Source organism: Eretmochelys imbricata, chromosome 2 (assembly GCF_965152235.1).
Source record: "Eretmochelys imbricata isolate rEreImb1 chromosome 2, rEreImb1.hap1, whole genome shotgun sequence".
In the NCBI taxonomy this organism is placed as follows: Eukaryota; Metazoa; Chordata; order Testudines; family Cheloniidae; genus Eretmochelys; species Eretmochelys imbricata.
In genome coordinates this window covers 59,880,491-59,901,598 of record NC_135573.1, presented here as the reverse complement: position 1 = coordinate 59,901,598, position 21,108 = coordinate 59,880,491, and the positions used below count along the sequence as shown (strand labels likewise).

General features: G+C 42.3%; 1 protein-coding gene across 1 annotated transcript in view; it reads left to right on the top strand.

The window, feature by feature from the left end:
* C2H8orf34 (chromosome 2 C8orf34 homolog) overlaps positions 1–21,108 on the top strand; it is a 228,313-nt gene that overhangs the window by 83,753 nt on the left and 123,452 nt on the right. The window contains exon 7 of the mRNA XM_077808680.1: positions 3,251–3,417. Within this exon, the coding sequence (XP_077664806.1) occupies positions 3,251–3,417 (167 nt within the window). The remainder of the gene's footprint in view (positions 1–3,250; positions 3,418–21,108) is intronic.

Here is a 21,108-nt window from a genome sequence, read left to right as displayed (position 1 = left end):
ATAATCCAGTCCTTAAAAAGGTTGCTAGGAGTTTGTGATAAAGCTTTGTATGGGCATTATGAGAGGATATTCTAGATCTGTAGTGGATTATCTGCATATAAATCATACTACCTAAATCCTTACCACATGTTTGCATGTGCATAATTAAAATATTTTTATATAGTATTTTAATATGAATATTTACTTTCAGTTACATGTAAAAAATCACATAGAAATACCACCCAATTTTGGATATCTTTTTTATGAACTGGGTCCATAGTTCTTTTTAGGTCGAAAATGTGCTTTTTTGTTTCTCATACCTCAAGTGAGTAAAAATATTATGGTGAAGATCATGAAGCATAAAAAATATTTTTGTTTCTTAAGACACATCAATCTTACTGGCAAGATACTGTATATTCTATTCTCTTCTAAGCAAATCCAGCTGAGCTAAAAATTAAAACTGGAAAACATTGAAAAACATGTATTTCTTTTAAGCTTGTTAAAAGAAAGCATATATTTTTACTTACAAAACTAGTAAGATAGGGTTTTTTGCCTTTTTATTGGGGAAGAGGATTTATATTGCAAAACTCTGAAAACACTGAGACATTAAAATGATGTGGTTATGATGATTTAATCATACACTGGGGGGTTCTAAGCTTTCACTAGTGTTGCCAATTGGGACACTGCCATAACAGCAATAAGACATCTGTAACTGGCTTTACTGCTGGTACGATTCCCCCCCCCCCCCAGTTTTATATGTAAATGATTTGTGACCTGTTCCAGTGCCCTTTGAAGTCAGTGGGAGTCTTTCTATGGCCATTGGATGAGACCCTTAGGTAAGAACTAAAGGGTAGGCAATTGTACAAAGTTTAATTTTTTTTTTAAACTGTGTGTCGGATTGCACTGGAGACTACGAGCCATCAGGGAATCCATGACAAAACAGCAGGGGTATAAATAACTAGGCTGTGGAGGAATGGTAATAGCATGGGATAAGACTGACAAACCTCGGACAATATTTGTGGAGCAGTGAGTAAGAACAAAACATTAGCTTACAGGAGACTCCAAGTGGGGAAAATATGTTAGGTAAATAACCAAGGTCCATAAAATATACCAAAATACAAATAGGTTTGATATTTAAAGGATGGTTTTTGTGAGTGTGTGGTCAATTAATTGGGGATACAAATCCCACCGCTCAGATGTCACAAATATGTGCTTTATTGGTGTGGTTTGGTACTTAAGTGCCTACATAGTAGGATATACCTCATTATTTATGCATGAAATTTTGAACCCCACAAACAAAGAGCCCAGTGCAGAAAATCTCCAAAAATTAAAATTCATATGCCTGAGCCTGTGAAGGTACATAAGTTTAGTTTCGATAAAAATTGTTTGATTCATGCATGATTTCCCTGACTTGAGATATAGTTACTGTGTCACCGAGATTATGCAATATTAAATATATATTGTCAAAAGGAGAAGACTTGTTTAGTGTTCAGTCACTTACACCCGCTAATGTTGTTATTAATTATTTGTATTACAGTAGTGCTTAGAGGCCCCAACCAAGTTTGGGAGGCCCTGTTATGCTAGGTACTTTACCTACTCCTAGTAAGAGATAGTCCTTCTCCTCTTTGAGTTAACAGTTTCAATAGACAAGACAGAAAATGGTGGGAGGGGAAGCCGATGTACATTTACAGTGCAATAAAAAAACCATGATACAGTGTATCAGAGCCTGAATCAGCTGTCTTGGGCTGTGGGGCTAAAAATTACAAAGTAGACATTTGAGCTCAGAAACTCTGACCACTCATGGGGTTTGAGAGCTCAGGCTTCTGCCCAAGCCTGAATGTCTACATTGCTATTTTTAGCCCCACAGGCCAAGCCCTGTAAGCCAGAGCCAGCTGACCTGGACCAGCTGCAGCTGTGATGTGGGTCTTTTATTGCTATGTAGGCATATTCATAGAGGTGAAGCACCTAATTCCAATTGATTTTCAGTGAGGCCTAGGCTCCTGTGATAAAGAAGCTTTTGAAACAGGACTGAGGGTTCTAAATCTTAAAAAAAATTTACCCAAAATGACTCATCCATGGTTATACAGCTAGGAATAGTCCCCTGTTACATACAAAAATGGGAAATGACTGCATATGAAGAAGTACTGCGGAAAGGGATCTAGGGATCATAGTGGATCACAAGCTAAATATAAGTCAACAGTGTAATACTGATGCCAAAAAAAGAAGACATAATTCTGGGATGTATTAGCACGAGTGTTGTAAGCAAGACATGAGAAGTAATTCTTCCACCCTACTCTGTGTTGATTAGGCCTCTACTGGAGTATTGTGTTCAGTTCTGGGCACTGCATTTTAGGAAAGATGTGGATAAATTGGAGAAAGTCCAGAGAAGAGCAACAAAAATGATTAAAGGTCTAAATGACTTATGAGGAAAAATTGGAAAAAAAATGGGTTTGTTTAATCTGGAGAAGAGAAGCCGGAGAGGGAACAGAACAGTTTTCAAGAACATAAAAATTAATCTCCCTAATCTTTGAGGCTAGGACAAGAAGCAATAGGCTTAAACTGTAGTAAGGGCAGTATAGGTTAGACATTAGGAAATACTTCCTAACTATCAGGGTGGTTAAGCACTGGAATAAGTTGCCCAGGGAAGTTGTGAAATCTCCATCATTGAAGATTTTTAAGGGCAGGTTAGACAAACACCTGTCAGGGATGGTCTAGATAATACTTAGTCCTGCCATGAGGGCAGGAGGCATGAGGCATGAGGGCAGAAGACCCCTTCCAGTCCTATGAGTCTATGATTCCCACTCCAGTGGCCTAGCCACAGGACCATGCTGCCCCTCCCCAACTGACATTAACCTATAGTTTTAATATTAAGATCATGATGCAGGTTAAACCTATGTTGTTTAAGAGCTGGGCCTTGCACCATGATCTGAATATTGATAGACTAGTCAGACCAATGTTGGAATGAATTTCAGTTTTTCACTTGCAGTGCCTTACCAAGATCTCCTTGGTGTTTAAATCTGTGGTCCGTTAGCTTGAACTCCACAGCTGATTACATGTGAGGGGAGAGGCAATCTCTCCGGTATTTAAAGAACAAGGCCAAATTTCTGCATGGATGTTTATAATAGCAAAAAAAAAAAAAAAAAAACCCTGAAAATAATTAGTCTATTAATTAAATGGTTTCATTTGCTCATGTGAATGAAATGGCTGCTGTAAAGGTACTTTTTTGTAGAGAAAGTAATTGTAAAAGGAGGTTATGCTTTCCCCTGCCCAGTTTAAGGATGGAGCCGAAGACCAAAGGATTAAAACAGCAGCAACAGCAACATAAGAAGCTACTGGCTGCCATGCTTTCCCAGGACTCTTTTGATTCTGTTCAAAGCACAGCTCCCTCAGTGACAGAAGAAGATATCGACAATGAGGATGATGCAATGGAACTGCTAGGTAATTGAAAACGTTAATTCACGCAAGTATTTTTTCCATACTGTTTCCAATATTATATAAAGTATAACAAAATAGAGCCAAATTCTGCTTTCTGGAATACAGATGTAAATCTGCAGTAGATGCACAGAAGTTAATGGAGTTATTGAAGACTTACATCAATAACTTAAAAATATATATAGGAGAGAGATACTAACTCTAAGTCTAACTAAGGGTGCACTCTAGCTGCATCAGTCCATTGTAAAATACCAAAGGTCTCAAGTGTTTAAGCTAAGGTAATTTATTTTATTTTCTCTTCCTAAAAAATATATGAAAGCGGTACTCAATACAGTGGACAAGTCTGCTTTACATGCTTTCTCTGGTTAATTTTTACCCAGTCAGATCCCAGTCCTGTCCTCAGTGGGAATTTTGCCTGAGTAATGACGTAGTCTGACTAGCAGCAAACAGAGGGAAAGGTGTAAATTTGACTTACTGCACTGGATTTAATTATACTTTTCCAGTAGACTGGATTGTGTTTTAAATGATATTCAAGGAGTCTGTGCCCTTAGCAGGGGCACTGGAACTTTTTATGTGCCTTAAGGGTGAGCAATGGGGAGAGGGGGCAGAGATGAGAGAGCAGGGGGCAGGGCCATGGTTCAGGAACCAGTGGGCCCCCTCCACACACACTTCTAGGGAGTTTCTAGTACTCCTGGTCCTTAGTACATCCCCTCTCCCTTTCTGGAGTTATTTACTGTCAATCAAGTGAAAGAAGGGAATAGTACAAGACAGTTAGTTACTCTCTTCCTTCCATTTTTTAAAAATGCTCTAGCTTGAAATGGTCGAAAGGAACCATTGTCTTCAATATTTCTATAATCTTCATTTTACATGTTAGACCTTTTATGAGGGATCAGAGTACATGAATAATCTTACCTTTTCAGGATAGCTCGACCTTATATTTTAAAAGCACTATAATGAATGATTTATTTAGGGAAAAATCTGAGCTACAGAAAAAGCACAATCTGAAAATAAAAGGTCAAGCAGCACTTTATTCTATAGACTGGCTCCATGATTACATGATTGCCGTATAAATTATGTTGCGGTTACTTCATTTTTACATTGTGCACATTGCATGGTAATTTAATGTATAATTCCCAGGTACTGTAATTTCTAGTTTTGATATCACTGTACCATTTTAATTTACAAGGGAGGCAGTATTAATGGGCTTGATTACCCCAGCTCAAGGAAAACAACACAGGAATGGGCTAGGCACACTGCGGTGTTTCCACCAAATCATTCTACTGTGGATTTGGATTTGCTGCCCCAGGGAATGGGTAGGTGGTTCCAACACTTGGGTTGTGAAGGATCTTCTGAAGTATGGTAAGTATGGAACCTGAATAGATACAGCATATAATGAAGTAAACACTCTGAGAAACAGCAAATCCTTAAAATGAAGAACTAGATAAAGCTTTTAGCATCAGGTTGTACATTTTTGTGACTTTCCTATGGAAGATATTTATTCTCCATTTCATATATGCTCAAACTACAGAAGCACTTTTAATTCAGGATTCTGTATTTTGTTTTAGGCATTTTTTTAGTTACATTGGTATTTGATTGAAATGCTGTATTGTTAATTATATATACACTGAAACTTCATTCATCTTGGAAGCACAAAATAAAACACAGATCATCTGCCAAGTGGTGGGAGAAGACTTTTCTTTGGCATTCATACAGTGTTAAGAAATATCTTTTAAAGGTATACCTCTCTGTAATAGCCCTGCTACCTCAACAAACCTAATTCACCTTTCATGGGGTCTGATCATCTTGTTAGTTGGCTTGGGAGATGCATAAATCAATCATCTTGCAGGATCAAACTGTTAGAGGGAGAGTTTTGAAACAATAGTTCCATATTCCTTATACCAGTTTACTGTTTTAATTCTCATTTTGTGTTGACAGTACAAGTTTTAGATTAAATATAAATGTAGGGATTACATTGCTGCAGAAGTGCTCAAACTTTGGGATTGTGACAAAATGTCACACTGTAAAAAGCATCTTATTTTCTTTTGAAGCTAACCGCACAGAGCTTAACATTCTATCAGCAAACATAAGTATTTTTCATTGCTGTATTTTCCAAATCAGTGACTATACAATAACAGGAGTGAATTTTTATATTATATAGTGTACTAAGCCATTAACTGCTTTAATTCTTTTTACACATATAGCATTGCACTTTTCCAAGCATGGCTTCCTGCCATCACTCACTTCCAAAGCATAGCTTCATATAACTGACATATTCTCTTTACTATTAATTCTTTTTTGCTTATTCAAGCTTTTCACAAAAAATATAAAACCTTATGCCCCTCAGTTTGGATCTTGGAAGAACAACTTCTTCTACTCGTAATAAATTACTTAAAATAGTATCCTGTTTATAATGTAGCTTTTCAGCTGGACAGTGGTTTAACCTTTTTTATATAGTCAGGAGAATCGGTGTCAGAAGTTGGTTTGTGGAATTAGCCATTAAAAACATAAAAATTACTGATAAATTAACATTTAATAATCTCATTAATTATATGAAAATTGTCAATGAAGTGCTACTGAGAATAAAACAAAGTCCCATTTTTAATAGAAAACCGTTATTAGAAAAGAAGCAGCCATTGGGCGGGGCTCAGGCTGACAGCCCTGGGCTGCGGGGCTCAGGCTGTCAGCTTAAATATTGTAAACATATCAATAAAACATTGTGTTCAATACATACATACATACATAGGTATTATGGCTAGGGAAACTAAAGTTCAGTGTTTTGTTTTTGATTGTGGAAAAACACAGATTTTTTTTTAATTAGAGAATTTTGCTTTGTTTTGTTTTTATCACTGAAAATTAGGATCCCTGGGGATCATGCAATTAATGGTTGTGTCATAATGCAAATACACAATATTTAGTTCTGGCATTTCCTACCTTTTGAGTGCTTGACTTGGTGTCCTTAATAATGTTTTTAACAGTTTTTTGTGTATAATTAGATTAAATCTATCTATTATAGCTGCGTATCAAGAAAAGCCAATAATTCAACACAGGATTGATCAGAAATGAACATTTTAAAGTAATATTTATACCAGTTTTAAAACATCTCCTTCTACAGGGGCTGACGCAAAGCCCACTAAAGTCAATGGGAGTCTTTCCACTGACTTAAATGGGCTTTGGATCAGACTCAGAGTAGAATCCCTCCCCTCCAGCCATTGTATCATTGACTTAGTTAGTCACATATAACAAATTTTTTGTTCTTTAAAGTTGAAGCCTAGGTTATTTCCACTTACTACGCTCTGTTTTATAATTGTCCCCTTGCCCATTTATAATTTTTGTTCTTCTTCAGTCATCATAAAAATATCCATATTAGGCAAATAACCTTATGCAGGAAACCAGTTAACCTTCTCTGCAGGGGAGTGGCTACATTAGAGAAGAAGTAGTCCATTTCATTGTTCATGAATCAGAGGTTATCCTGAGCTTGATCATTTAAGGTTTAACAGCAAAAACAAAAACTGCTTTTAAAAATGATCTTGTCAGTGATAAGTGCAATTTAGAAGGAGTCACTAAACTCCATTTACTTCCTAATAATTGATAAATTCCAGATGCCTTTTCAAAGAGATTCCACATTAAGCCATTAACCCATGTGGTGAGAGAAAACAAACCTTAAGAGAATGGTGGCAACCCCCATCCCCCCCCCGCCCCCCGAACTAGGTTTATTATGGATTCTGAAATATTCTTGTGTCTGCCATGAAAAAAGCAGATATTGGGGCCTCCACAACCTGTGGATCTCTGGGTATCATTCAGAGGGACATGGCCATCTGCCTGGAGACCCTGTGCTTCTGCGCTGACTCTGGTGGCCCCCAGAGCTTCTTGGCAGTCCATTCAGCTGTGGTGCCAGGAACTACACCTCTGGGGGTTGTGCCTGAAGGGAAGGACATTCAGTGTGGGGAGGGGCTGTTCTAAAGGTAACAAAATCTAGTTTTCCATTTTGTTCCCCAGGTATCTGAAGCCATTGGAATGGTTAAGAGATGACATAGGCTACCGTATTTTTAGCATGGTGATGATGACATCCAGCTGTGTTTTTCTATCTATCTGATCCATACAACTCTCCCAAAGTTTTGTAGAGATTTGGGCTGGGATCCTGGTTGGGTGGATGAGGATCTATGCAGATGATATTAATAGGTTGTAGGGAAACAAACAAAAGATATGGTAAGGATTGTATCTGCCTGTCATGGGGCATCCACCCCTTTAAGAGGTGTCAGGGCCCTGTCTGCCCACGATTGCCCTTTTAAGGCGGCTTACTGCCCCAAGTTGATGTTTGTGATTAATTAGTAAATCAGCACCCGGACCTAGTAAGCTGCCCAACATCAGTTAGGGAAGGCACTCTCAAGGAGACAGGAAGCTGCTGAGAAGAGGACGTCACCGGGAGAGCTCACCAGAGCAGGGAGGTGTGCTCTTAGAGCAGGGATCCTAGAGGGTATGGTCCAGGAGAGAGGGAACTCTCCTCCATAGAGCTCACCAGAGCAGTGAGCTTTGGAGGCATTCTTACAGATAGGAGGCTCCCAAAGGGAGCGCTGCAGAAGTCAGACTTTGTCTGAGCAGAGGAGTCTCCCAAACAGTGGCAGGAAGCCCAGCCTGCCTGGAACTATGTGCTGTCCCAGGGAAAAGCAGCAGCTGACAGATATCCATGGACCCCTGTCTCTGGAGAAGGACTCTATCCAGGGAGCAGGAAGAGATCTGGCTCGAAGGGCAGACATCTGGGTCAGGAGAACTTTGCTGGTAAAATGGCCTGGACACAGGTGAACAGAGGACTCAGATGGGAACAAATAATCTAAAACTGACTCTGTCTCCTAGTTAAGGGACTGTGGTAAAGGTTTTACTTATACTTTGTGTTGGCCTTGTCTGTTAATAAACAAGACTCCCCAATGGAGGTGCTGTTTTGTACCTCACACCTGCTCAGACTTGTTTATATCCCAGGTGAAGGGAAATCAAGGCACACTGATTGCTACACCTGATTGCATGGGGGCACTTGGGAATGACTTTCACTATGACACTGCCCCTTTAAAACCACAATTTATTAAAACATTTAAACACATGCTAAACTTTCTGCATGTGAGTAATCCCATCCCTTTTCAGCAAAACACTTAGGCACGTACAGTGTTGAATAGGGATGGGGTTACTCACATGCTGAAAGCTAAACTCATGAGTAAATCTTTTCTGAATGAGAGCCTAAATGAGCATGTATGCCTGTCATTTGTTACTGGAGCTTGCAATCTGGGAGCATTGTTGGAAGATTGTTTAGCAGCAGTCTTGAGGAAGTCCACAGATGGCAACAGTTTTTTGAGCTTGTAATGGGGTGCCTGCAGGGAGGCTGCGCAGGAGGCAGCCAATCAGAGCAGGGCTGAGGGGAGCAACCAATCACGGCCAGGCAGGCCCCTATAAGAAGGGCTGCAGGACAGAGAAGCTGCAGTCACTACCTGGAGCTCAAGGAGGGAGGAGGACTGGCTGCCTTGCAGGCTGAAGCTAGCTAGCACCCTGGACAGAGCAGTGCTGCAGGCAGACACCTGGGGAGCTAAAGGCAGCTCCTGGTGGGTTGCAGGGATCTGCAGGCTGATGCCCTGAGGCAAGGACAAAGAGGGTGCTGGGGCTATGGGGAAGTGGCCCAGGAAAATCTACTGAGGAGTCAGAGAGGACACCACAAGCAATGGCCTTCTACAGGATCCCTAGGTTAGGACCTGGAGTTGTGGGTTGGCCTATGTCTCCCCCCACCCCACTTGCCACTGGAGAAGTGGCTAGACAATAGACTGCAGTCACACTGATATAAGTGGCTGGACAGGGATTGCAGAGATGTCCCCCAGAAGCGGGGAGCACAGAGTGTGGCATGGCTGGAGAGCTGTGTCACTGAAGAGGACACCACGGTCCTTGGAGTGACATGGGTCCAGAAGCAGAAAAAGTGATGGGTGGAGCACCAGCAGAGCAGGATGCACTGGCTAACAGAGCTAATTCCCATATCGGGCATAAGGCGGCATCAGAGTGGTGAGTTGCACCCTGTCACAGAACCTGAACCTTGTTATCATGGTCTGTGGCACAATCAACACAAAATTAGACAACCGCAATGAGCTCTACATGAGGTTACACCTTAAATCAACTTGGAAATGGAAGCTGGTGCAGAAGGTAGTACTGTAGCTCTTAGTTTAATGATGTGCTTCCCTAGAGGAACATGATTCTAGTGCTCCGGTTTCCAAGTAGAGGAGTTGGTGGTGGTGGTGGTGTGGAGGCTTTGCATTTGTTTTTGATTTTTAGTGAAGTCTAAAAGGCCTTACGAGTCCCTCACAAGCAAGTCACAGGACAATCTCTCACCCCATAGCATACCACTGCAACTGTGGTCAGCAAGTATGTGAGCTGGAATCTTCTCCATTTGAGATGGAGCAGGATGCCCTTTGTTAAGGGATCCATATGCTTGGAATTTTCTCCATACCTGTTGCCCCTGTGATCAGCAAGTTTGCAGATGACACTAAACTGGGAGGAGTGGTAGATACGCTGGAGGGTAGGGACAGGATACAGAGGGACCTAGACAAATTAGAGGATTGGGACAAAAGAAATCTGATGAGGTTCAACAAGGACAAGTGCAGAGTCCTGCACTTAGGATGGAAGAATCCCATGCACCGCTAAAGACTAGGGACCGAACAGCTAGGCAGCAGTTCTGCAGAAAAGGACCTAGGGGTGACAGTGGACGAGAAGCTGGATATGAGTCAACAGTGTGCCATTGTTGCCCAGAAAGCCAATGGCATTTTGGGCTGTAAAAGTAGGGGCATTGCCAGCAGATTGAGGGATGTGATCGTTTCCCTCTATTCGACATTGGTGAGGCCTCATCTGGAGTACTGTGTCCAGTTTTGGGCCCCACACTACAAGAAGGATGTGGAAAAATTGGAAAGAGTCCAGCGGAGGACAACACAAATGATTAGGGGACTGGAACACATGACTTATGAGGAGAGGCTGAGGGAACTGGGATTGTTTAGTCTGCAGAAGAGAAGAATGAGGTGGGATTTGATAGCTGCTTTCAACCCCCTGAAAGGGGGTTCCAAAGAGGATGGATCTAGACTGTTCTCAGTGGTAGCAGATGACGGAACAAGGAGTAATGGTCTCAAGTTGCAGTGGGGGAGGTTTAGGTTGGATATTGGGAAAAACTTTTTCACTAGCAGGGTGGTGAAGCCCTGGAATGCGTTACCTAGGCAGGTGGTGGAATCTCCTTCCTTTGAGGTTTTTAAGGTCAGGCTTGACAAAGCCCTGGCTGGGATGATTTAGTTGGGGATTGGTCCTGCTTTGAGCAGGGGGTTGGACTAGATGACCTCCTGAGGTATCTTCCAACCCTGATATTCTATGGTTCCTTGATTCTATGATCCGAAATAGCCCAATTAGCATTCAGTGCACACTGTAAAGGTTTGCTTCACCTAATCTTTGGACAAGGATTGGCACTGTAACAACTAGTACTTGTTTCTGTAATTGCGTTATTAGTGTTACATTTGACTGGATTGCTATCTGTGGTATGTCATCTTATTTTCTGGACTTGAAGCTGCTGGTTGTTTGTTGTTATGTTTTATACATCATTGATCATCCAAGAGCCAAGCGTGAGTTTTTCTTCCTCTTCTTTTAATTATCAATCTCATAAATAGGGATGGTTTGCTTGTTGCACAGCTGCAAAGTGGAGAGAATCTGTCAATATCTACCCTTATGGGGCATCTCTCAGTGTGAGGGGGTCTCCAGTAAGCATAGATCACTATCACACCACCCTCTCCTGTAGCCCCTTTGCATAAGTGATACAAGGGGTGGGGAGATGTCATGGCAGTCTGCGTCTCCTCAGCTAACGAATGCTCCTCCAGACTGATCTAATCTGTGTTGGGGCTGGGCAGAGAATCAGAAAGCCACAATGGCTCCCAGCTCCTGTTTACCCCCACAACCTAATCTCTACTACACCAAGCAGATCTCAGCTGAAGCAAAGAATCTGGCCCATAAAGGTTTTTTGATTCCCTGGAATGTTTGAAAATTCTTTGCTAAACACACTTTTTTTCCTCAAGATCTCCATCTCAGCAATTAGCATAGGCTACCTGTCCTATTTGCTATGTTAGTATCTGTGATGGGGTGTACCTGGCCTTCTCAGCTCTCCACAGGAGCACCTGCAGGCCTACTACACCCCACTCCAAGAAGTAGCGATGTGGGAGGAACAGCACAATGAAGTTGGGTCCTTCAGGACTGCCTAGAGAGGCCTCTTTGGAGCAACCATCTTGAAAACTACAGAGATCTGGTCCTCCAAGGAGTAGAAGGGCCAATGGGGGCCCTGCTGGCTCAGATAAAAGTTGCTGCTTGGCCTTACCAGTTCATTTCTTAGCTGGTACCAGAGGAGTGAAGAGGGGTTCTCCCTGGCCAAAGGAGTCTGGTAGCTAGATAGAGTTCATGACCAGCTGAACTTAGATAGTCAGTGTCTCTCTCTGCCACCCCAGCTATGAGATAGGGCTGGGGATAAAAGGGCCTGGTAGGAGGAGGCATAAGGAAATAGCTGCAACTGATTGGTGTGATCTGTTTGTGGCTGCTGGATGTAGGATCCCTGGGTTGAAACCTGGAGTAGTGGGCAGGCCCAGGTTCCCACTGGCTTCAGGTAAAGTGGCATAAGTGGACAAGGCTTATTTTGGAGCCTGAACAAAGTGCTGGATTGAAGGGCCCAGAGCCAGGGCTGAAGACACTAGTGAGGGCAAATAGACTGTTCATTAGACTCTTTAATACCCCAGAAGGGGTTCATTTGGATGTTGTGGCTCGGCCCCCCCCAGCCCAGTCACTGAAAACCTGCTAAGGTCGCTGGCAGCCTGCAGGGGAAACCAGGGGCAAGAAAAGGATTGTTGTTCCGCATCCAACTGCTCGGAGGCTCTCGAGGTGAGTGCCCCTTGATAGTATCTCATTGAAGAAAAACTACCCAGATAGCATCAAGTTGGTATTAACTGGCTGTGGAGCTGGCTGTATTCTATTCCTCTTTTACTCCTAAGGGCATTCTGTGCCAAAAAAATTAAAATTTTGTGCACAATATTTTAAAATTCAGCAAATTTTATTTGTCAACTAAATGTGGAGACTCCAGCATGGCATCAGGGAGCACAGGCCACTGACTGCATAGAGGTGGGAGATCACTGTGGGATCTGGGTGCAGAGATCTGGCTTGTAGGGATGGTGCAAGGGAAGTGGTGCTTGTTGGCGGGGTGTGGATGAGGCTCAGCAGGAGGGTCTGGATACACAGGGGTTGGGTGGATGCAGGAGAAGCTCCCTGTACAGAGATCCCTCCCCCTGCAGCCAAGGAGCAATGGATATAGGAAGTGTGTGTGTGTGTGTGTGTGTGTGTGAATTTGGAGAGCTTCCTACAGTTGCGGGCTAAATTGGGGGTGGCGACTGACATGGCCCCAGATGCTGTGCAGGGGAAGAGAAAGTCCAGTCCTGCCCAGCCCAGCTGGGACTAGCAGCTGAGCCCAGCCCAGGGTAGGAGCCACCAGCGGGGTCTTCTCCAGTCCTGCCCCCTGTCCCACAGTGACTTACTTGTTGGGGAGGGTCGTATGACTGCTCTTGTGGCTTCCCTTTGCTTCACCATCAAAAAGCCATTTTTCTGCAGGGAACATAAATTCTGCACATGCACAGTGGCACAGAATTCCCCCAAAAGTACTCTTTGGCTACAAGGGATGGACTGGACCAGTGTGGGGCCCTTTGAAGGAAAGAAATAAACTTGGGAAACAAACTTAAATTCTTTAGAGATTCTAAGTCTGGTAAAAGAGAAGACTGAGAGGGGACGTGATTACAGTTTTCAAGTACATAAACGGTTGTTACAAGGAGGAGGGAGAATAATTGTTCTTAACCTCTGAGAATAGGACAAGAAGCAATGGGATTAAATTGCACCAAGAGAGGTTTAGGTTAGATATTAGGAAAAACTTCCTGACTGTCAGAGTGGTGAAGCACTGGAATAAATTGTCTAGGGAGATTGTGGAATCTTCATCATTGGAGATTTTTAAGAGCAGGTTCGACAAACACCTCTCTCGATAATAGTTAGTCCTACCAAGAGTGCAGGGGACTGGACTAGGTGACCTCTCGAGGTCTCTTCTAGTCCTATGATTCTATGAAAACTGTCTCTTGCTTTTTATCTCAAAAAAGTTTCTTGCTATCCACCTTATCACAGTTAGAGCTGGTCGAAAAAATTTCAGTACAACAGTTTTCCATTGACTAATGCAGTTTCATCATGCTAAGCATTTCAATTTGAAGTGTCAATTTTGATTAAGCGTTTGACTAGAAAAAGTCCAAATGTTTTATTTCAACAGTAATTTCAGTTCATTTTGTTTTGACTTTTATAGTATATTCAAATATTAATGTTAATATCTTTGTGTATTTAAAGTGTCAATTATATATGAATATAATTTAAGTCTAAATGAAATTAATCAAAATGACAGCATTGAACCAAAACATTTTGGAATTTTCATTTCATGGGAAATTTCAGCCTTTTGTTCCAAATTGGAATTAACTTATCAAAATATGGAGTTTCCTGTGGAACAGAAATTCCAGTTTCTGACCAGCTCTAATTACAAAGACAAATTTTTCCACACTGTCACACTCAATTTTCTTTCATAACACCTCATAGTCTTGGCCACCCACTTGGTTTCTTCAGGTCTGTCTGCTGCTTGCTTAATATTTTGCTGTTGCTGAAAGAATACAATCCTCTCCATCTTCTTTCGAAGTGGAATATTATGTAAACCACAGTAGGTAGTAACATGTTTGTTACAGGAAAAATAATTTCAGATTTACAATTGATAAGAAGTGTAGGACAATTGTGAAGTTCTAGTACAAGTTAGTGGAGAGTGAATCAAATTCCAAAATAAGATTTACTAAAATTGAAATGTTATGAACTCAAGGAGGTGGTTTGAAAATCCAGTGTATCATAAACCAAAATGCAAATTATGTATGATCATTTTAAAGTACTTTTGCAACATTGTTTAACAGTTTCTGCCTTTCCATAATTTCTCCCTTTTTATTTGTTTGCGGTAGTTGAGTTTGTCATTCATATCTGCTCAAATTATATGCACTGGGTTATTTGTGTCCTATTTTTAATTAACAGATTAAAATGATTTTTAGTAGTTGCTGTATTTGTGGAAAATACTTATCTAAGATTTACTCAATATGTGAGACAGATTTAATATTTTTTTTCTCCCTAGCACTGATACTGGTTACTCACAGAAATCCAGGTCTCTGCCACCAAGGGAGCAGCGTACCCCAGTTTAACCTTAAAGTAGTGTTTCTGTGTAACATACAGCACTTGTAATGACACAAAAGAAGGTTTATTCTTCAAGTGCTTGCTCATGTCAATTCCATTCTAGGTATGTGCACACCCACATGCACAGCTGCTGGACATTTTTGTCTTAGCAGTTTCTGTAGGGCTGGCTGTGGCGCCCTCTGGAGTGCCACGCTCGTGCACTAGTATGTGAAGTGCCACAGCCCTGCGCCCTCTCAGTTCCTTCTTACTGCCCATCGTGGTTGGTCAGAGCACCTTCTTCTTGCCTCACAAGTGGATAGCAGTTTTCATAGTGCCTACTACTTTGTATATAACTGTTTACAGTAGTTTAATTAGTAATTAGGTGTTAAGTTTTACAACTTAGTAAGTTAGAGTCTCCGCAGGGACTTTGCCCTGAAGTGGGGCATGCCCCGGCCTCTGGTTTTCAAGCCCTGTTCAGCCTGTAATAGGCCTAGGCCTATTAGCGACCCCAATAGCAGCTGCCTAAAGTGCTTGGGAGAGTTGCACTTTAAGGACAAGTGTCGAATTTCTAACAACTTTTGACTCTGAAGGAGAGGGACATTCATTTATGGGCCCTCCTCATGGAGGCTGCTCTTCCTCCGGCATTGGAGCCTTTCCCTTCTGACTCCATGTCTAGCACCTCAGCGTCGGTCAGGAGCGCGCTGCCGGCACGGAGCTCTGTCTGGCACCACTCTCCTTTGCCGGTGCCCAAGAAGCGCCTAAAGAAGTGAGGCTTCCTGGCACCGAGCAAGGAAGATCAGGGGGCATTGGCCAAAGGACCCAGTTCAGGCTGCCCATCCGCTCCAGAACCTCACAGGGATATCTCTTCACTCAGACCCCCTACTCTCCCCAGGGATCTGCCTCCGACTCCTGGGAGAGGTAGGGAACCCAGGCACCTGGTACTGCCTTCAACATCTGAGGCAGCTAAGAACCAGAGAGTCACTCTGGGGTTGGAAGTGGCATAGGCTCCGCTCGCTAAGGGGAAGCTGGCCATGAGACCACCTCAGAGGGCTGTTGAACACTGTTGGTCTCTGGAGCAGAGGCAGTGCTACCTGACTCCACGACCAAGGTCACCAACTCCGTGTCCTAGGTCCCTAGTCAGACGAGCCACATCACAGGCACCACAATCCCAGTCTCCACCAGTGCGGCACAGATCACCAGCGGTGAGGCATTGGTCTCCATATGCCCGGCACTGATCGTCCTCTCTCCAGCTGACTCCCCGGCGCAGATTCCTGTCCATGCACCGTTCCCTGCCGGTACAGGACTGCTCCCCTTTGTGGCACCGGTGTCCACGCCCCTGGCACCAGTCCTCAGAAAGGCATCATTAGCCTTACTCAAGACACTGCTCCCCCATGCCTAGGATCAGCTGCCAAGCACAGGCATCCACAGCCCCGCCTTGGTTCCCAGAAGGGGACTCGTCAGGGTTGGAGTGAGGCTTTAGCCCCATGCTGAGGCAGCACTGATCTCTGTGAGTTCTGGAAACGGTCTTGGTTCCCATGGCAGCAGGACCAGTGGCCAACCCAATGGCCCTATTGGAATGCTTGGGGCATGCTGATAATGCCGGTATCCTGCTAGCACCAGTCCTCCCTTGCTGCTTCAGAGAAGCAACCCCCTGAACCGACAATACTGGGGTTGGTATGCAGTGAAGACTCAGATGTAAATTCTTCAATTCAGGGATCATCTCTTTGTCATAGAATCACAAAATCATAGAAATGTAGGACTGGAAGGGACCTCGATAAGTCATCTAGTTCAGTCCCCTGCACTGAGGCAGGACTAAATATTATCTAGACCATCCCTGGTGTTTAGACAAATTCCAGGTGTTTGTCTAATCTGTTCTTAAGAACCTCCAATGACAGAGGTTACACAACCTTCCTAGATAATTTGTTCCACTTCTTAACCAATGTTACAGTTAGGTTAGCAAGCTTTTCCTTACTACAATTTAAGCCCATTGCTTCTTGTCCTATCCTCAGTGCTTAAGGAGAACAATTTATCACCCTTCTCTTTATAACAATGTTTTATATACTTGAAGACTGTTATCATGTCCCCCACTCCCAGTTGTCTTGTTCTCAGACTAAACAAACCCAATGTTTTCAGTCTTTCAGTCATCTGTTTGTACAGTGCCTAGCACAATGGGGCTGGGGCCTCTAGCTGCTATAGCAACACAAAATAATAAAAATATTTTCAACTGAAACTGGGTCAAAATGTTAAGTGTGTTAAACACTTAATATTCAGATCATCAGTGTTTTCCATCTCCAGAAATGTGGATATTTAAAACTACTATTATTGCCAATAGAAAAAATATATTAAAGAATGCAGTGGTACTCTAAGAATATCTAATATGGGCATCAACTAGTCTACTAAGAACAAAAATCACAGCATTTGTGAAAATTAACTATGATCTCAAGGGAGAATTACGGTACAATGAAAAGAACAAGGTAGAAACATGAGGTCACATATCCCCTTTGCCATGTGATACAAAGGGGAACAAAATGTGACAGAAAAGCCACAGACAGATGGAAAGAACAGGTGCTCCACTGCAGCTATCCTCAAACCCCACGCACTGCAGAGTTACTTCCGTGTCAGTAGCATGTGATTGGGACTCAGCAGTTTTGGCATGCGATGGTGATGGGAGATCAGTTACTCTTTTTGTGGTATGTTGTCTTTCCATGGGGAAATCCATTCTTAAATTACAGTTGGTACCATAGAATCACAGAATTGGAAGGGACCTCGAGAGGTCATCTAGTCCAGTCCCCTGAACTCAAGGCAGGGCTAAGTATTAGCTAAACCGTCCATGACAGGTGTTTGTCTGACCTGCTCTTAAAAACATCCAGTGATGGAGATTCCACAACCTCCCTAGGAAGTTTATTCCATTGCTTAACTACCCTGACAGGAAGTTTTTCCTAATGTCCAACTAAACCTCCCTTGCTCCAATTTAAGTCCATTTCATCTTATACTAAGAGGTTAACAAGAACAATTTTTCTCCCCTTTCCTTTTATGTACTTGAAAGCTGTAATCATGTGCTCTTTCAGACTTTTCTTCTCGAGACTAAACCCAATTTTCTCAATCTTTCCTCAGTTTTTTAGATCTTTAATCATTTTTGTTGCTTTCCTCTAGACTTTCTCCAATTTGTCCATCTTTCCTGAAATGTGGTGCCCAGAACTGGACACAATACTCCAATTAAAAGAAAAGGAGCACTTGTGGCACCTTAGAGACTAACAAATTTATTTGAGCATAAGCTTTCATGAGCTACAGCTCACTTCATCGGATGCATGCAGTGGAAAATACAGTGGGGAGATTTTATATACACAAAGAACCTGAAACAATGGGTGTTACCATACACACTGTAACAAGATGATCAGGTAAGATGAGCTTATACTCAAATTTGTTAGTCTCTAAAGTGCCACAAGTACTCCTTTTCTTTTTGCGGATACAGACTAACACGGCTGCTACTCTGAATACTCCAGCTGAGGCCTAATCAGCGTGGAGTACAGTGTAAGAATTCCTTCTCATGCCTTGCTTACAATACTCTTGCTAAGACATCCCAGAATGATGTTTGGTTTTTGTTTTTGCAACAGTGTTACACTGTTGATTCATACTTAACTTGTGATCCACAATGATCCACAGATCACTTTTCAGCTTCTCTGAAGCCATCTGCAACCTCTGTGAAAAGGCCTGACAGCAAGAGTGGTGGCAGTGAAAATACCTTGTGGTAGCACAGATACTTTAGAAGTTGAGGTGGTGAAGGAATGAGGAGGCCTGGCATTTAAGAAGGGAAGGACCCTCCATGGACATGGCCAGGCATCCACATAGGGATAGATTCTGAATTCCCCACAGATTTGCTCCTTCTCAAAAGCCGCTCTCCCATTCCTCTTACCATGAGCCAAACTCATCTCCCTGTTTGCCCTGAGGGAATAATGCCATTTTAACTCAGTGAAGGTTTGGGCACAAGGATGATTTGGTTGCTTGGTTTACTCTCTTATGGCAGAGTACCATGTGGGTCATGGTGTCTCATCACTGACCTCTTGAGAATTTTAATGGAAAATCCGTATCTAGATTCCATTATACACTCGTAATTTAATGTAGAAAGAAAATTTTGAAATGTTTGGTGGTCTGGATGATGAGAAAGTAATTTAATTTTGAACACTGGCCAAGTTTAAAGTAAAGAAATGAGAGGACAGAGTAGAGAGGGGAAATTCTACATGCAGTTTGGTTGTAGTCCTCTTTTCTAATATGGAAATAAAACCATTAGAAAATAGAAACAGTGGCAATTATCTGATTACAGTGAGAGTGAAGGGGCAGAAAAATATGGTGCCAAACACTGTGTGGACTGAAACAAGTATAATTTAGCAGGAGCACACTAGATAGAAACAAGAAATGGGAAACTTATTAAATGATTAAAACACACACAAGAATTCAGTATTAGATGTCTTCAGCTAATCTATACAGAACAGTCTATATTTAAAGAGAAAGGAAAATGGCTGTGGAGTGTGTGTGTATTAGGGTTTTCAAGTGATTTAAAAAAATGATTCGCGATTAATTGCACTGTTAATAATAGAATACTATTTAAATATTTTTGGATGTTTTCTACATTTTCAAATATATTCAGTTACAACACAGAATACAAAGTGTTCAGTGCTCACTTTATATTTCATATTGGTTACAAGTATTTGCACTGTAAAAAAAAAATACAGGTGAGTTGCGTCATACGTACATTTAACTCACGCGAATTCAACTATGTGCGCTTGACAAAAGAAAGTAAAAGTAACAAGAAAAGTAACCTGTAAATAGTGTGGGCAGTTCCACCCACCATTCCACTCAGTGAGCATATGCCCTGGAGTGAGCATGAGATGGGAGACATGAATCTGCTGTTCCCTCAGTCAGTCTCAGTTCCCGCGTGCCTCTCATAGTGTGATTCTAGTGTTCAAAGATATGTATTTTTCGTACAACATGGCCCCTAAACGCAAGCCAACTACTTGCTCAACTGAAGAAACAGCTATCTGTTCCAATGCTGGAGGAAAAACTGGCTGTGTTGGACTTTTTGAGAGACGGTATGTCAGTCTCCAGTGTGGCACGTAAATATGGCCACAATGAATCTAGCATCTGTGCCATCAAGATTCGAGAGAGAGAAATTTGTCAAGCCGTGGCATCAAGTGCTCCAATAACTGCTAAGGTGATGAACCAGGTGCATGATAAGACTTCACTAAAGACTGAAAAGGCATTAAACTTATGGCTGGAAGACATGAACCGAAAACGTGTGCCTATTGATGGCAACACATTGCGAGAAAAGGCTCTTAGCCTCTACGCGCTGTTCAAACCTCCCACTGATGAGGGACAGCCTTCTGATGAGAAGGAATTCAAAGCCAGCCAAGGTTGGCTTAACAGTTTTAGGAACAGTTTCAATCTCAAAAACGTGCAGACTACTGGTGAAGCTGCATCTGCCAATGAAGAATGATTTAATTTCTGAATACAATCCCTCTATGGAATGAAGCCTCAAAATCACACGTAGTATTACGGATGATTTGAGACCATATGAAGAAATGTTTGAGCAGCTCAAGAGACAACAGCGACAGTTGCCGATCACCATGTTTTTCAAGGAAAAACAACCAGCAGCAGATAAGCCTACTCAATCAACTTCTTGAGCTGAACGAGAGCCAACCACTTTGTCTACGACTCGCTCTCTGTCACCAAAGCTCTCCGTCACCTCTGTCTCCTTGATCGACATCAAGCCAATGACCCCCTGTAATTACCCCCTGTAATTAAAAATACAGTACTGTAAAATTATATTTTGCATAGGTACTCTTTATTATAAACTGTACATTACTGTATACATATTACTGTACAGGGTTGTATACACCAAACCATGTACAATATACTGTACTTTATGGGCGATTTAAGGGATTTTCAAGGGTAATTTTGACTATACACGATTTTAGCCTTACGCGCTGACTTTAGAACCTAACCTCCACGTAAGATGCAACTCCACTGTAGTATTTTTCAATGCAACTAATATAAATACTGTAGTGCACTCTCTCTCTGTCATGAAAGTGTAACTTACAAATGTAGATTGGGCGGGCAGGCGGTTACATAACTGCACTCAAAAACACAACAATGTAAAACTTTAGAGCCTACAAGTCCACTCAGCCCTGCAGAATGGGTTCGACAACAACTGCAATAGTCCACCCTACCTGATAAGGTCTCCAAGTGGCTGGACCACCTGGTCAGGCAGGCCTTTTCCTCAGCAGGTCTACGGTTCCACATTGCAAACTGTCTGGTTCTGCTAGCCAAGTCTGATTTCAGCACGTACAACAGGCTAGCAGAATTCAAGGACAAACTCCATACAGATGACCAGTCCCAGTTTCAGGCCTTCATAGATGAAGGGAGATTGGTGGTGAA